This window comes from Ips typographus, linkage group LG4, assembly GCF_016097725.1.
Source record: "Ips typographus isolate SLU linkage group LG4, UJ_Ityp_2.0, whole genome shotgun sequence".
NCBI classification, from domain to species: Eukaryota; Metazoa; Arthropoda; class Insecta; order Coleoptera; family Curculionidae; genus Ips; species Ips typographus.
The window spans coordinates 10,606,285-10,623,971 of NC_138425.1; the positions used below are offsets into that span (position 1 = coordinate 10,606,285).

General features: G+C 32.7%; 1 protein-coding gene across 2 annotated transcripts; it reads right to left on the minus strand.

The window, feature by feature from the left end:
* Window positions 1-3,426: 3,426 nt before the first annotated feature.
* Tgi (Tondu-domain-containing Growth Inhibitor) lies at window positions 3,427-17,661 on the minus strand. 2 transcript variants are annotated; one of them, XM_081978873.1, is made up of 6 exons: window positions 17,491-17,661; window positions 14,359-14,509; window positions 7,407-7,577; window positions 7,136-7,333; window positions 5,663-5,796; window positions 3,427-4,160 (listed from the first exon to the last, which is right to left on the minus strand). In XM_081978873.1, exons 2-6 carry the CDS (start codon window positions 14,480-14,482, stop codon window positions 4,017-4,019), a joined length of 771 nt encoding a protein of 256 aa, XP_081834999.1. In that variant the 5' UTR covers window positions 14,483-14,509; window positions 17,491-17,661; the 3' UTR covers window positions 3,427-4,016. The 2 variants fall into 2 exon arrangements, with proteins under 2 accessions (XP_081834999.1, XP_081835000.1); XM_081978874.1 differs by lacking the exons at window positions 14,359-14,509; window positions 17,491-17,661 and adding an exon at window positions 7,876-8,321.
* Window positions 17,662-17,687: the final 26 nt, after the last annotated feature.

The following is a 17,687-nucleotide window of genomic DNA, read 5'->3' on the forward strand; positions in this document are numbered from 1 at the left end:
GCCCTTGTATTATTGCATAAGGGCTCAAGGGGAATCACTTCACCCCATGCAAGACGCAACCCCGTTTAAAACGAATAGGACATAGTCGGAATTTACCGGTTTAAAATGCTCTCTTAATAATGGACCCTGATGTTAGGTATAGGAATTACCGGCTGTTTTTATTCCATTGGTAGTTGCCAGCATTCTTGGTCATTTTTAATGAAATGACCAAGTTTATAAACCTTTATTATTTGATTACTCTGGGGACTTGTGGAAGGCACTGCTGAAACGTGATACTATATTTAATTTTCTTTGAGCAACTAAAAGTTTGTTAGCTTGTTTGAAATTGGAAAAGATCTTTGTACAGGATGTAGCATATTATATGCGGAAGACTTTAGCTTATGGTAGCTTGTTCAAAAATATGAAAAAAGTTTCTACTAGCTTACCCTCTAAAATGGTGCATTTTAAGATACAGGTTACTGTTACTTTTTTCAGCGTTTAAATAACATTTCAAAAAATTGACCACGTTTTTCAACATAAAAGTTGATGGTTCTCAAAAACGATTGACCACCATAGATCGATTGACTTTGCAGCTTTATGACCAGGAATACTTTTTTTTGTGTAGAAAACATTGGCGGTTCAAATAAGCCGTCTTAAAACCGTTCTTTTTCCAGTAGCGTACAAGTTAGGAAGAAAAACACCCACTACCCTTTTGAAACCTTTACCAATTATGACTAAAGGAAAAAAACGCACAAAACATATTATGAGTAGAAAATGCTTATAAAGCTGTTTTTTGTACAATATAAGGTTTCGGATTATTTATTTATTTATTTACTTATCGTATGGCTATTACACACATTAAAAGAGAACTTCAAAAATGTAAAACATTACTAGAATATAGAATTTCAATACAACATAGAACATAAAATAGTATAAAACGTATTTCCAAAGGTTACAAACGAACATCTAGTCTACTTACGTAGTCTACCGACTTTGGGGGCGCCATCAGGAAGTCTTCTGGTCTAGGAAACATCTCCTCTCTGTGATTGCGGAGAGATCCAAACCATTAGACATATCACAGAAGAATGTACCATACGATCATATAATGGTAGACCATAAGGTTTCGGATATAAGTATATGTAAAAAACGAATTTTTATAACACCCCACATAGCAAAATTGTATGCCTGGCAGTTACTTTCAGGGGTATATTCTAAAATATATGCCAGAAATGTGCCCAGTATATGAAAGTATATTTCCAATACGTGCCTGGCATATTACTTTGTCCCTTTAGTTCATGTGCCAGGCATGTTTCTCAGGAATCTAAAAATAACATTGATGTAGGCGGAAATTTCAAAATTGTTTTTTTTTTCAATTTATAACATACCATACTATAGAGACCAATTTTCACTTCTCAGACATACCCCTGGCATATACCTACTTATTGGAATATTTAAAAAGTTAAATTTGAACAGCAGCCAGAGGTATATTCTCAAATTTATACGCGGTTAATAAGTCATATGCCTGGCATGTATTTTTCACATAAATATTCTTTATTTACAACCATATATGTAATGCTGTCATTACTAACGTCATTGAAGGTTAGGAAGTATTATATTGCGCACCTCTACTTCCCGCCCTCATTTCCCGCCCTCTAAAATTGTGTGATTGTTAATATTTTTGAAAAAAAAAAATGATGATTGAATCAAATTTTTTTAATGTCAGATAAAGTCGGATCGATATTCAGTTCGCAAATAATAAATTGTCCTGGATTACAACTCGAATTGTATGCATTCTAAGGGTTATAATGCCTATAATACATTACAATACTAAAATTAACATGATCTAAACTAAAACAAACTACTTATTGAAATTAATGGTTACATTTGAATTATTATAAGTGTTTATAGAAATATTTAGGCCAGTACCAGCACTGGCGTCTCCAACAGTTGTCTCTTTGGTCGACAAATTAATTTGCTGCTGAATGACTGAGGTTTGTGAACTACTTGCAACAGCTTCAGAAGACATGGCACGTTGGGACAGCATAACGGCAGTTTTGGTTTTATTCTCCATTGAGCTATCCACATAACCTTCTGCCACAGTACTAGATTTCCATCCTCCCAGCCTTTTTAATTGGAGTACATTTGCTCCACTGTTGGCAAGTAACGTAGCGGCGGTTCTTCTTAGAGCGTGGCCTGTAAAGCCTTTCGAGTTCTCTAAATTCAAAAAAGTAGCAATTTTTTGGGAATAATTAGCTATTGTATTGTGCCCAATTGGTTGATTTCTTGCTATTCCTCGTCTAAGCTGAACAAAAAGTCTATCGATTTCTATGTTTTCTCTCAAATTTATGTAGTCTCGAACGATCTTCACCCATATTGGATCAGTAATGAGAAATTATCTACTTGTATGAATTTTGTCTGTGTTTTGGAATCTGGAATCTCAACCAAAATTTTTGTATTTTTTTCTGTCGTATTTCTGGTGGGGTACACGTCAATGCTTCACCGGAGGACATTTTTCTCAATTTATTAATCCGGAAATGAATATCGATCTAACTTTTTCTGACATTTATTTATATTGGTGAGTTGTTTACCACATAGCTACGGTAACAATATACCTGATTGATTATTCTGAGAAAAATGCCTGCTTGGTAGTTTTTTGTTAAATGTAATATTCTAGATATGATGGTTGTAAATAAAATAGTATACAAACCTTGGTAGGAAGTTTCATTCCTGTCTCGAGATCCTAGCTAAACCTCGACGCTTCGCGTCTCGGCTATCTAACTAATCTCTCGACAGTAATGAAACTCTTCCCACCTCGGTGTGTAATATACTATTATTTGTTATGTGGGACCCTGTACCTATCCCAAATGACAGATTGACAGTCAGTTTTCGCGGCAGCCATGATCGACCGATTTAAAGCCACTATAGATCTTTTTCTCGCATTTGATATTGTTGATTGCTGCTCAATTTGTTCGATTGTCTTCTAATTATCCTACTTCCATATTATTGTTAATATCTTCTTTTGCAGAGATTTCACAATAATTGTCTGTTTAGTTTTGCAAAAGTGTAAATGGTATTTGCCATGATAACTATCAGATTTTGATATCAGGAAAACATGGATGCAATCATATTTAAGTATAGTCAATTTGACAATACAGAAAAAAACTCTTAAATAGCTCTGATTTAAATTTCTCTTCACAGCCTGTCAAGATAAAATAATGAGAAACGAGTACTACGTTTCTGACATTCACTTGTAGATGCGTGGTTGCATAAGTAATGTATATTCTCTTTGGTTCAATGTTTAAAAGACTCTCTACGATAAAATGCAGCTCAACTTAACCAATACTATTTTTAGTTATTTCCCACAACTTACCACAACCCAATAAATTATTTTTTTCGTAGTAATTTCCCTGGAGATGAACATCCAATTGCAAAATAAAACAACCCAAATGTACTATTTTGAATTTAATTTATCCTGACAGAAGGTTTATAGCAATATTTACAACACTGACCCCACTGATTTGTAGGGTTCCATTAATAATCGTATAACTTCATAGACATACACACGCAGAAATTAATTTGGAAAAATATAAACACCCTAAAACTAAAACCTTATTTACAACGTAGTTGCAAAAATTACAAAATATTTGGAATAATTACACGGAAAACCATCTGATATTTTGATAAAAATTTAATTACCAAAATTTCAAACAATCTTCAGTTTGTCATAAAATTAACTAAAAGGTAATATTCGAAATCACATTCGGCAGCTGTTTTCCATGCACAGCTTACGTGTCCAAAATAATAATATAATACACAGTACTAATAGCCCTAACAAAAACTACTATACATTATATGACTTACCCAAATTTTGTGTGCTTGATAAGTACACTCATAGCACAATACATATTATACAAACAGACAGAGAGATATTATGTAAATATAAATATAAACTTAAGATCTAGTTTAGGAGGTCGTTTAAATATAGTGCACCGAATTAATAGGATATAATGTGCAAACTAACACCGCACCAATGAAACTCAGTTCTTTGCAGACACCAGACTGTTTTCTTTGTCTCTGTTTTTATGTTCTTCTTTTTGGTTCAGTTGCTTCCACGTGTCTCCTAGCGCTTTAGCAAAGTGATCGTCCACACTAAGACCGGCATCGTCTAAGATTTGAGATGGCTGAAAAAAGTAATTCAATATTATTATTTGGTGTTTTTATTGTTGAATTATCAATTTAAAAAAAAAACAAAAACAGTGTACAGGTATAAAAATTAAAAAAGACAGAACCACTACAAATTAATGTACTAGCCGAATTGGCTTTCCATAACTGTGTATGGAATTAAAAATTGGCATAAATGAAAAAAATTAAATTAAAACTGAAATAGTCACGTGACCTTTGTACGTGAATTTGACAGGTGAAAACAAGCACGTGTCCAATTTTTTGGGCCCCCTTTCAGTCGTAAAAATGGTAACGTGACCTTAATGATGCTATTTTGACACTGGAACTTCTTACTAAGTAAGAAGAGTCAAGTGACTTTCCTGAAAATAGTCACGTAACTGAATTTGATAATTGGAAACAGTCACATGACCTACAAAAAATTTTTTTAGATTTTAATTAATGATCAGGTGACCTATAGAACAACATTTTGACCTTTAATATAATCATGTGACCGCAAGGATTTTATTTTAAACTTGTAAAGGCACAAAAGTTACAACAAGAGTCACGTGACCTACACAAATTCCTTTTAGTCGTAAATGTGGTCACGTGACTGCAAGCATGCTATTTGACTCTTAAGAAGAGAAAACTATTGAATATCGTGAAGTGAAACATACTTAGAAGTGTCAGAAGTATTCAAAAATGTAATATACAGAATGTTCCATTTAAAATAAGCAAGTTGGTGAATACCTTCCAGGTACACTTTAAGGTACTTAAGCAACCCCGTCACACAAATAAAAAAAATATAAAACAAATCAAATATATAAAATATTGTACCAGGTACCAGAGGGTTTGAGTGGAACTGGAATTGTCATAAAACACTTGGAATTTTTTAAAAAATAATTTAACCTAAGGTACTCTTCCAAATCCTTAAATAAAAAACAAGTAATTGCACAATATTTTGTTGAGCAAAAATACTGATATATCCACAATGTTGTTTGTTGAACCTAAAAACATTGTTTTTTGCCAAGAAGTGTCCTTGACATGTAAGAAGTTAATTTAATTTGAATGGATGTCAGTCCGAGCTTGAAGTTTTGTTAGATATTTGGTGAATTGCCCTCGAATCAAAAGGAAGCGTAGCAAATTCGATGTTTTCAAGCTTGACGAAGTAATTTTGTGAAATGGCTCGTTCATTCCAGAAATCTATTTTAATTTTTGATAAACCTTCCATTTATTTACGTAAACCAAAGATCTCTTAGACCACTACTACTGTAAAAGAGGATCAACGCAAATCGGGGTTATTTGGTGGTTTCAAAAATATCCTATCTAGTTTTTTTACCTTACTTTGTTCTATACTAAAAAAAAAACACAATTTACAGCTGGATAATTAAATTTGCACCTGTTTCGTTTGTTACCTCAAACGGTCACTGCTTCATTACAAACCTGCTTTTTAACTAATTTAATTACGGTGGTTCAAAAAAAGTTATTATATTGGGGTGAAAACTAACTGTAATACGGTTCTTACCGTTGGTGAAGATCTTGGAGTAGGTTCTTTTTCTTTATCCGTTGTGTTATTTCCGTTGCTAAAGATGGCGTTATAGTCCTGGCCTAAAGATCGTCGGAAATGTTCCTCTATCACGGTATCACACATGGAGAATCCTAAAAGTACGTAACTGATTAGGAAACTGACATTGTTTTGTGTTAAAAATTGAAGAAACTGCACCACAAATCATGATTACTTGTTAATAATGTTTCAAGACAATCTAATCCTACTCTAGAGGATACAAATTTTAATAGGTATTAAAATAAGTAATTTATTCTGCAAGGCGTCTGAAAACTACAATAAATGTAAATCTTAAATCGGTCTGTAACTAGCAAAAAAGGTCACGCTATTAAGGATAACTATCAAATTTTATTACCGCTATCAAAATTTTAGATCCCTCTATTAGTCTAGTTATAAATGCCGAATGTGGAATTTATTGCAATGTTGCTAAAATAGGATTATAGAGGTTTCATTCTTAAATTTTTTTAGCTGTAACGGATCTTATAAGACTACAAATATGCACTTGGTTCAGGCAAAATAAGTTTACCTAAATGGCAAGCAGCGTTTATATCCAATATTATGCAAAATGGTGCCATTTTCCTTGATACTCAATGTTTTATAAAAAAAAATATTGCCCACCGTTACAATTTAATCATAAATATTACCTAAAAACAAATACTCAGCAAGAAACAGTACATTTTAAAACAGTAAGGTCCTCACCCATTAAAAACTCCAAGCCACTAAGCATATTATTAAATAATAATTAGATCATTTGACCTGTTAATCATTTTAATATTGAGACACACTACAACTCATAAAAAAATGTGTTCTACGACTTCCAGGGCTCATGTTACTCGTTATAAATGTTCCCTTATTACCTTTGTAAGTACCCCAGTTTAAACCAGCCAGAGCGATAAGTTCAAAACAAACCTTGCCATCGCATGTCGAAAATATTTTGTCACAATCTTATATATGTTTGCATTTAATATTATGTCAACATTCCGTCTGTATCGAATTGCAAAACGTCTTTCATTAGGACGATATAAGTCGCAGCTGTCAGCAAAATTTTTTCATTCAATTCAAATTAGGACAAATACACACACTAAAATCGAAAAGAATCGTTGACCCGGAATAGTTTTATAAGCTGAATTATACACAACCATGTCGCACATCAGTCTATTAAAAACCATGACAGTTTACTAGAATTCACGGTATCGTAAAGTATAAAGCGTAATGCTGATTATGGAGCGTTAATTGCAAAAATATATTGATCGAGTGGGAATAACCAGACCACAATAAGTGACAATAAAAGCTCTGCGTGTGAGCAAAAAATCATTCAATATAATCCTGTTTGTTTAGTTATTAATAATTTCAATAGCTTTTATTCCAGACAATGACCTTTGTTCAATGTTAAAGATATCTAAACAATTCTAAAAAAGCAAATTTGATACACACCTGAGGGTAATTTGTCCCGGTTAACTACTGGCGGTGGTACCCCGTTATTTATAACAGTAGTCCGGAAACTTGATCGATAACCGGGATTATTTATCGTCTGATCGTAGGATGGGGGTTCACCACGATGTCTTACTGTCATATCAAGTGGCGTATCCGCACCGGATGAAATGTGATCCAAGTCTTTTTTCATTAAAATCCCTAAGAAAACATTTTTGATCAACAAACCGACAAAATCAGACACACCAATCAACATTTATTTGGAAAAACTTACCTTTTAAAGGATTCATAGGGCTACTACCATTAGAAATACTGGCCTCGGGACTAGAAGGCTCCACGCCGAGTGTTTCAGGAACTTTAGGGTCTGACTTTCGGGAATACTCTGGAAGACGCCTCCTATCCCTTTTCCATTTAGTTGTTTGCTTGGATATTGGTTTGTTGTCATCTGCAAGTACAATCGACTGGTTAATATGTAACAGATGCATCATAACGTATACATCCAATTACAGAAAATAGTGATTCCTTTACGAGTATTTGTATAAAAGTTAAAATTTATTTAGTAATAGGATAGGGCAAAAGACTTATCAATGACACATAGCAAACCCTTACAAATAATTTCCTAAGATTTGAAAAAGCTAAATTGCATTGAATTACAGAATACAAGAAATCATTTGATTAGCTGATTTACGATACTTAATTAACAATCATAATTCAATGAAACGTTCTTCAATATGAAGATATACCTTTATCTAGCCAAGGTTGCCAAAAACCATTTTGCTTCACCATTTCCCCTTCAGCCCAATGTCGCTTGGCACGCATAATCAACGACAGTTCCAGTAGTTCTTTCACAAAATAAGGCATTTCCATTATGGACGAAATTATAAACTCACTTTAACTATCAGAGTCTTTAGTCAACAGGCTTGTCTTCACAATTACAAACGCACTTAACACCTTTTATTGACACTTCTAGGGATGGCCCATTCACCAGTTGTAACTTTTCCAATATAGTAACAGGCCCGTTCATTCATAAGATCGTACCAGGTAGACAGAACAGGTATATCTAATTAGTTTTTTCGAGTTGATCAACAGAACGACTTTAAGTCAGGTAGACGTAGGGGTGCAATTTGCTTAGCGTAGCGCTTTTTGACCGGTTCCTTGCTTTTTGTTTTTACGTAGCGGGCACGAGATTCTTCTTGGTTTCGCTGTAAACTTACAACACGCCGTTTCCAATACGAAATTGTTGACCGTTTACCGGGTTTCGTCAAATTCGAGCAATTATTGTTGCGCAAATAAAAAGCGACAATATCATTTATAATTGCTTAATACAAGTTATACAGAAAAGCGTGCTTTTGAAAATTCTGTGAGAAGTTAGTCGAAAAGGCTATGTAGGTACATCAAGAATTTTAATTTTATTGTTTGGAGAAGATAGTAGAACAGGTATCTTGAAAAATTTTGTATGTGCATATTATTGCTTAGTAACTAGCATTAACACGCATTAAGGAAAAACACTAACACAGTATATGAAAGCAGAATGTTGGTCAATATTATTAACCTTTCCTTTTGAGGGTCAAAGCAAGAATTATTACAGTTGACGTAAGGAATGAGGAATGTGAGCTAACGCATACAAAAAAATCTTGTGTCTTTTTGCAAATACTGTATTCTAGAGTAACATTTCCCAAAATCTTCTCTAAAAATAAAATATTTAAAACTGGCAGAAAGTAACAATGTAATTCTTCTTAAAAACAGTTAAAATATTTGATTCAATATTTGTGCAGTAGGTACTGGAATTAATAATTATTAACAGCCGTCAAAGCACAACGACATTTATGTAAAGAAAAATTATTAAACCGGTATCAAAATGCGGTTGATTCAATATTGGAATAACTGTGATAAAATGACTTCGGCTGTTCAATTCCACTAACTAATCAATCTCTAACAGAATATTTAAAATCTCGTTAAATCGAAGGTAAAACTACGTTTATTCACGAATTTATTGCAAATCACTGGAACTCATCCTTGGACTAGTTGTCGACCAACAAATTACAATATAATTCATCCATATTGACACGTCGCTGTCCCAGTTTATATCCCTGGTAATTGTGTTCAATCACAGTCCAGTCTATTTTAGGAAAAAACAACAGGCTAATACATAAATAATGAGAATTGAACGATTCATCGTTTCGATTTTGAATTAATAATTCTGCAATGCATAATATATGATAATTTTCGGAAAAAATATCAATTATTGCTTCCAACAACAAGAGTGTTATTACAACAGTCTGGATGGTTGCGGTTGATCAAGCAAATTTTTTTTTTAAATTGAAAACTTTATAGTACTGGTTAGTACGTAAATTTAGTCTTAGCAATGCGCAAATTTGATGAGATTCACTGGTAATACATTTAATTACAAAACGAGCTTCTTTGAGTACAGATAACGCCTACCAAATTACTTTTTAAAATACCACAGGAAGATTTGCAATAATGATGATGATATTTACATTTTCTTGAACCCACTTTAACACTGTGTAATCAATCTTTCTACAATTGAAACTGGACGGGAGTAATGATCAACAGTTTAAAAACATGATTTTGTGTTAAACCAAAACTTTTGTAATTTGCGTTAAAGTGTACTGGAGCATAAACAGCCTTTAGTGATATACCACATAACCAAAGAGTAGCAATCTTGAAAAAGTAATTTTATAGTAACGTCCAGTACCACCGGCAGTACGTACCAGCGAATGCTAACAAGCAGAGGTTACTCGTTGGCTGTGGTTGAATTCGTTAAATTCTACCAGTTTCAAGACAGATGCGATGGTGTGAAGGAGGAATTTTTCAGGAGGATGTTTGGTATGCGGTCGAACTAGTACCGCCCAGTTCGAATAAAAACGTGGAACTTTACAGATTTCAGAAAGAAATAGAGAAACTATAACTTGTGTGTAAATTGAGACCGTTTGAAACGAGTTTATTTGAATCATTATAATTACTTAATTCCAACACATTTACGCAATAAGTTATTTAATCACATAGCTGAAAGTTTTATAGTGTCAACCAAATCAATATTCGTTGCTGATATCCGGAGGCAAAGTCACAGAATTTCAATAAACATCCATATTTGGAGTGTTATTGACAAAACTGTATATTGACATATCCATGTTGGGAACTCGACTTGGGTTGCAATGTTCAATCGAAATACACAAATATCAAACACATAAATCGTTCAATTAGTATGTATAATAAAATACACTTAATAATAGCTTGAGGCAGTCCTTATACTGTTTAGGAATGCGATATGTAAACTGACTTTTTAACCTAAATTTACTATTAAATCCACAAGTGGGTGAGCTATTGAGAAAATATTTACAAAATAATTTTATCTTTGACGCTTGAAGAGTATCTTCAGTTTGAAAATCGACAAACCAGAACTCTTTAATTTGTATGAATGATATTCCGTCTTGCCTAACAATGAACATAACGGAAAACGGAACAGATAGGAAGTACTGAACATAAAATCATAGAGCACGTCGAAACGAGAATTTAAAGTGCCTATTATTCCGGTGGGTACATCTCAACCTAAAGTTTTACTAATTGACTCTCCAGCCCGATTATTATTTTAGTTTTTTACCATTTTACAAGCTGCATTTAGTCGTCAAGCTATGAAGTACATCTCAATCGTTGGTAGTCAATTTATTATAGACATGTTCTACTACTACAAAGTGAGATCCGTTTAGCTTATCAGGTTTGGCCTACATACTTTTGTAATGGTTGCTGTTTCAATTTGTTGATAATGTGTGTGTGTGTGGTGTAAAATGTTCTCACGAAGAAGATATCCATCTCCGCTACTGCCAGTTTCAATAAATAATGTACTTTCTATGGTTTAATAAAATTAAGTGGATCACATTATAAGAAATGTAGTAGGTAGTGCACTTCTCATTCTTCACGGAGAAATTTCGTCGATTGTTGAAAGCATTCCACGAGACTGTAGTGAAGATTTCGTTACAACCAATCAAAGCATTGACCTTTGTTTCATGTTCAACCCTGAGATGTGAAATTATTATTCATTCACATGATACAACACTATGAACCACGATACATGATAAACATGTAATTTTTTTAAAAAAACCGACACGACATTGTCTTAAATACATAAACACTAAGCTTTTTAGTCAGGTTCACCATAATTCTGCAAATTAAACAGTAATAAGAGTTCACGGTCTGCGTACGTTACAAGTTAATGAAATCTGCAACTCGGTTTTACAAGGTCAATTTCGTACACCAAATAGCTTTATCAAATTAACGTTATTGAAGTAGCGAGAAGCTATTTCGTTTGACTGTAATTGATAAATTGGTCAAAGAAGACGACTGTAAAGTGAAACTGCCGAGTACAAACAGTCTAGGAAGTCGAAAGTACGTGAAACATTTTTGTGGAATGGATTTAACATAAATTCCTTTTTGGAATACTTTACTAAACTTTCATTTGTTCCCGTATAAACGCTTTACAGAAAATAATCACTGTCGAATTCCTAACGTCCTAATGAAAATTAATGTTTGCGTAAGAATACAAGAATTTTAAAAGGATGTGTACTGGCTGAAATGCGAAGTTCTATAAATATTCGAAAATAACGATACAATATTGTGACCAGCTTAAAACGTATAAATTGGAATGGAAAAATGGCAATAGAAGTGTGAGTTAATTTCCTTAAAACTGTCAAACCAAGTGGATAATTGGCGGTTTAACAATTATTCATTACTTTTCTGCCTTGGCAAATTAACAGTTTTTTTAATAAACTGGTGAAAAATACAGTTATTTTTGTCCTTGGGTTTACGAAAGCACTGAACAAATAGTTTGAGTAGAAAGCTACAGTATTGGATTGAAATCAATATAAAAGACAAAACAGTATAATCTGAGCTAAATAAAAGAAATAGTCACTGATACATTTTTAAATTGAAATTTGGTTTGAATCTTAAAACAGAATTTAGTAATAAATCGCAAAACAGTAAAGTATTAAAACTAAAAAAAACGTTTATTATTAATTTTACTTGCTTCTAATTAAATTTTGTACAAAATACGAGGGGTAGATCGCCGAGGTATTTGGTGTACACATTCGAGGGATTATGAGGCACTTTTTCATTATTACGAAAAATTTTGAGGTATTACAAGGCATTTTAACGTATCTGTAAGGTATATAAGGCATTTGAGAGTATTTTGAAGCATTGTCTGTATATTTTAAAATGTTTTGTGATATTTTCATTGAAACTTTGAGCAAAATAAAGGACATTTTTCGATATTTTAAGGAATACATTGCAGTAGACAATATAATGTAGGTATAAATATAACAAAATTAACTGGAAATTGAACACAACAGCATAGCACATGTAATTATTATGGTAAAATCTTTGTTATATGATATTGAGTTGAAAATATTTATTACAAATTATTATAATAATTTATCAATTTTTCAACGTTTAAACTACATTTTTAAGGTCACGTGACTGTTTTTGTCAGGTGTCAACTAGCTATTACAGTGTTGTAAGCTCAAAATTGTATTAATAACGTCAAGTAACGGGTATTTTACAATTTCAGCTCTTACAACTGTCAAAATTTAATTTATTAAATGATCAACGTTTGAATTACATGTTAAAGTCACGTGACTGTTTTTGAAAGGTGTCAGTTGGCTTTGACAGTGTTTTCAAGCTCAAAATAATTGCATTATCAACGTCACGTAACATGTATTTTACAATTTCAGCCTTTATCACTGTCTAAATTTAATTTACCAAATTTTCAACATTTAAACTACATTTTAAAAGTCACGTGATGTGTCTCTTACAATTTCAGCTTTTACAACTGTCTAGAATAGTCTAAATTTAATTTACCACATTTTTAAATTTTAAACCACATTTTAAAGGTCACGTGATTACTTTTGACAGATGTTAACTGGCCTTTACAGTGTTGCAAGAACATGCAGAATTGCATTTTTAACGCCACGTAACGTGTATTTTGCAATTTAAGTTTTTACAACTGTCTAAATTTAATTTACCATTTTCCAAGTTTACGGGACTGTTTTTGACAATGTCAACTGGCCTTTTCAATGTTGCAAGCTCAAAAATTAAATTATCAAGTCACGTGACGTAGTTCTTACCATTTTACCTCTGTCTAAATTTAAATTTCCAATTTTTCAACGGTTTCTATTAAATGATGTGTCTTTATTTGACCCGTGCTAACTAGGTTACTATGACAGTTAGAAGATTCGTGCAAACGTCAAAATATAACCCGTAATTTCAGACAACCATACAAAAAATACTTTTTGTTTGTCACAATTTGGAAAAACAATCACCTGACCTTAAAAAAATCAACTTTAAGCTTTCGGCACAAGGTCAAATCAAGTGTCAAAAATCTGGAAAAACGTTGTCACCTAACAACCTAGAAACACGTCAAGTCACGGGAAAAAATCTATTTTAAGCTTTGGAGTCTTTAAGATTTGTCATGTAACCTGAGAAAGTCACTTTTATTGAATCCGTAATCCTTATGACATTTTGACAATAGTCATAAGTCATGTACAAATTGTAAAAGCAGACATGCTACTATCCAACTTAAAAACTTGATCAGAAAAAATTAATTTCAAGGGTGTATTTCATCAAGGTTTATCATTAACTCAATACCAGGGTACTTACAACTAAATTTAAGAATGTCACGAATGTGTACCCATTTGAAGGAATTCTAGGGCAGTTTAAATAATTTAAAGACATTTCGATGTATTTCAAGGCAATTTGAGTCATTTTAGGCAGTTTTAAGACATTATCACTATGAAGCATTTTGAGTAATAATAGAAACATTCTGAGGTATTTTAAAGACATTTCAAGGTATTTTGTATGCAAAAAGGCATTTTGGTGTACAAAAAATTATCGGCGGTCTACCCCTCGACAAAATATCTTTTGATGCAGTTCGGTACGTTTTAGCAAAAATCGCAGTTATATCAGACCTCTGTTAATAAGTACCTACAATTCCTAAAAAACCAAATTATCCTTATCTTCATCAGTTTAAAAACATAATCATTCACTTGAAGTTGCATACAATGCTGATAGACTAAAATCCTATATGAATTTTTTTACAAACCTTACAAAGATGATTCCTCCTAAAACCATCTCGTTTACAAGTTTACACCAACACATGAAATTGTTATTATGCAGAAATTGAAATAAATTGCACATTAATTTAATATGGAACTCACCAACTTGCTGTCCTTCTTGTCGTACCATGGTAGCTGCCCTGGATAAAACGTCTAGTGGTGATTCTTCTGTCGTATCCAAGGTAGAACCACTGTTGTTTTTCACAGTGAACAGTGTCTGGATCATCCTAAGCCAGATGACTAGGCAGAGGACCTAAGACAAGACTGCACATGTCAAGTAATGCAATTTTCTCTAACAGCTCGTGAAATTCTCAATTAGTAAATTATAGTAAAGTATTTTTATGACAAATAATAAAAGACGCCACTGACGAAGTTATCCGCAGTGGAATGCAAGGTTATCAAACGATGTGGTTCCCTAGCCCGGATCCACATTACAATTTAAGCGATACATGCGATTAAATTACTTGATTTTGTTCAAATAATATAGGGGGTTTAAAATAGTGGAAATACCTCTGTCAATAGCGGCTTACGATCAGAATTAATAACACTATGCTATAGAGAAAACATTCGAAATATCAACGTTAGGAAAACATGTAGATTTATAAACATAGGTATGGAAATATACACATCACGCATTCCAGAATAAAGAATTTGGCATTTGTCCTTTATTATGTTCCTACTAGACGGTTTTTCGCTCATCGCGTCATTTTGGGATACAAGTTGCTTGGTGCCAAAAATGTCGACGATATTTTTAAGAATCTAGTTGTTAACTAGACACTTTTAATTTTCATTCCAATCGTTAATTAATAATAATTCCTGATCATGCACCAAAAATAAAAAAAAGAGAGAAAGTTGGAATCCGGGTATAAAACTTGTATAAGTGCGTTTTAATCGGTGCTTTAACTTTAACTACTATACAATTAAAAAAATATACACGTACAATTTCAGCATCTTGCACAAAATTAGGTCAAATGATAAACAATTCGATGAACCAACACGAATTTGAAGGCTTAAATCCAATTAAACACAAACCTGGTGCTGGCAAACAACAAGAATTTATTTTGTCTCGCTGTCGAATCACTCAGGAAGCATCAACTTATTTATGCCTAAGTTAATGGCTTATAAAACGTTTATTGTTACTTGCAAATTTCAGTCACATTGCTGAGGCATTGAGGCGTAAAACTCAACACGTTTTAATATTCGCTTTAAACTGTAGTACCGCCGTAAAATATTTTAGCTTCAAGAGGAATTCCCATTATCTTTAGAACGTCTCAACACTTCAATCTAAATGCTTACGTAATGAAGTATGCACAAGTTGAAAAGTTTCAAATAGCAGATGCAGTCGAAAAGCTAGGGAACGTTGGCAGAGTCGTAAGGAAAAAATTGATGTTTCAGATTAGTTGCAGGGCTTAATATGAATTTGAAATGAACCAGAACCATGTGCCGTGCAGATGTTTGTACAAACCAAACGACGGTGCACCAAATGGCTTTAATGCCACCGAATTCCAAGGAAGAAGAAATATTTCTGGTATAAAAAGTAAAAGTACATCGAAATTTGTCAGTGAGAAAATTTAATTTCTTTTTTTTATTTGGCTGCAAATTGTCAATTCTGAATTTGCAAAACTAGAGCAATGCCCTATGCATTGATATGCATTTTCAATTGATAAGAACCATTCAATTTGCATTAAATTTAGATAAAATAATACAGTGGTGTACAACTTCAAGTAAAACCTAGAAACAGTATCTACTTCAATATTGACCCAATTAAATATGTTATGTAAACCTTACAGTCAAGGAAATTATCTGATATTGGCTACATCATCTCTAATGTAGGAATGTTTATTCATTAAAACCTGGACCACCCAGTATAAAACCTTGTGTGCTATTCATTTGACATGTTTTTTCATTAATACATAGTTTTTGTGAAGGTTATACTTGTAAAGTATGCAGAAGTTACAATTATTTATTCTACTCAATTAACTATAAATTGTGTGCTAAGTTGATAATGCACACAACCTGAGTTAGTATAGTACTAGTCTGATCCATAAAACTGCATATTATCTTATACTATGCAGTATGAAAACTATGATAAAAAAAACATTTGGGGGAATAGGAGCAATGAAATTTCAAATTCAATTAGGTAGGAATAACCATTCTAGTAACAATTGTATAAATTAGGTACTATAAATCTAGTTAGGGATCAAAATTCAATTTGAAATTGTGTGGCATGCACCTGGCATATTTGGATTTTGGAAAAAAATAACTCTATGGGAGTTTAATGCAATAGCTAGAATATACAGAAAAGAAAACTTTTACATCATATTTATGACCTCCCTTGAAATTGAGAATTTGCAAAATAATCTTGCAAACTTGTAAAAAGATAATAAATGTATTTATGTAAGAAACAAAAAAGCTTGTAGCTAAATAGAGGTGTGGTGTAAAAAACTATTTAAGGGTTATGAACAAGTCCATGGTATTGGTAGTATTTCAAGGGTACATTGCAGACATACTTTAGAGAATTGCCAGTCAAATTCTTATTCTGTATACTGGCAAAAGGCACCATTTTTCTTGAATTTTGTTGTTCTTGGATACTGAAAAAACCCTCAAGTAAACCTATGTTCAAAAATTAATCACCAAATTTACTTACAAGTTAGAAAGGAGTGAGTTGTCTTGAACAATAATGGATGTTTCTTACTCTAACAACAGGATACTAAATTCCAAATACAACTCGATTTACTAGTAATGGAGCTTAAATAATGAGTAATCCAATTCTTGAAGTTTCAACCAAATTTAGAAGAGTGTGCATTATTGTTTAAAACTGATAGGTACTGAGATTTAGTCAACAGTGACCCCAATAAAAGATATTTGAAATTCTTCAAGAACAATTGACAGTAAAAAAAAATAGTAGGTCAGTAGAAATTGCACAAACAAAATGCTCATAAACACCACATTGAAGTCACTTTAAGTACTCTGCTGTTGTACTTTTTACCAATAGGTTTTATCATACATTTTTACTGGTCAAGGCCTGTTGTCAGAATATAATAAGTACAAAACCTGAATTCCAACCACACTATTTTTTATTTTTGTTACCAAAAGCGGTAATTACATATCCAAACATTCCAAACATGCTGGTATTAAAATGTGAATTCCCAAAAGTGAGGAAAATAAGTTTGGGGTTTCCACCCCTTAAAAATCAATATCACCAATGCAGATAATTTTGTGGAATCAACTTACGTCTTTTTGAAAGCCTCCTTCACTTAATTTACACTAAAACAAGGGCCTGAATGATTATTTTCGGCTCGGTATAGTCCAATTGTGCTTTTTTACAGTCTGTACCACACTAAACAGTAAACTTGTGAAAAGAATTTGACATTTCGGTCGAACCTGTGAGTTTGGTATGCGAGGAATGCCAAATATTTACATTGCCCCTC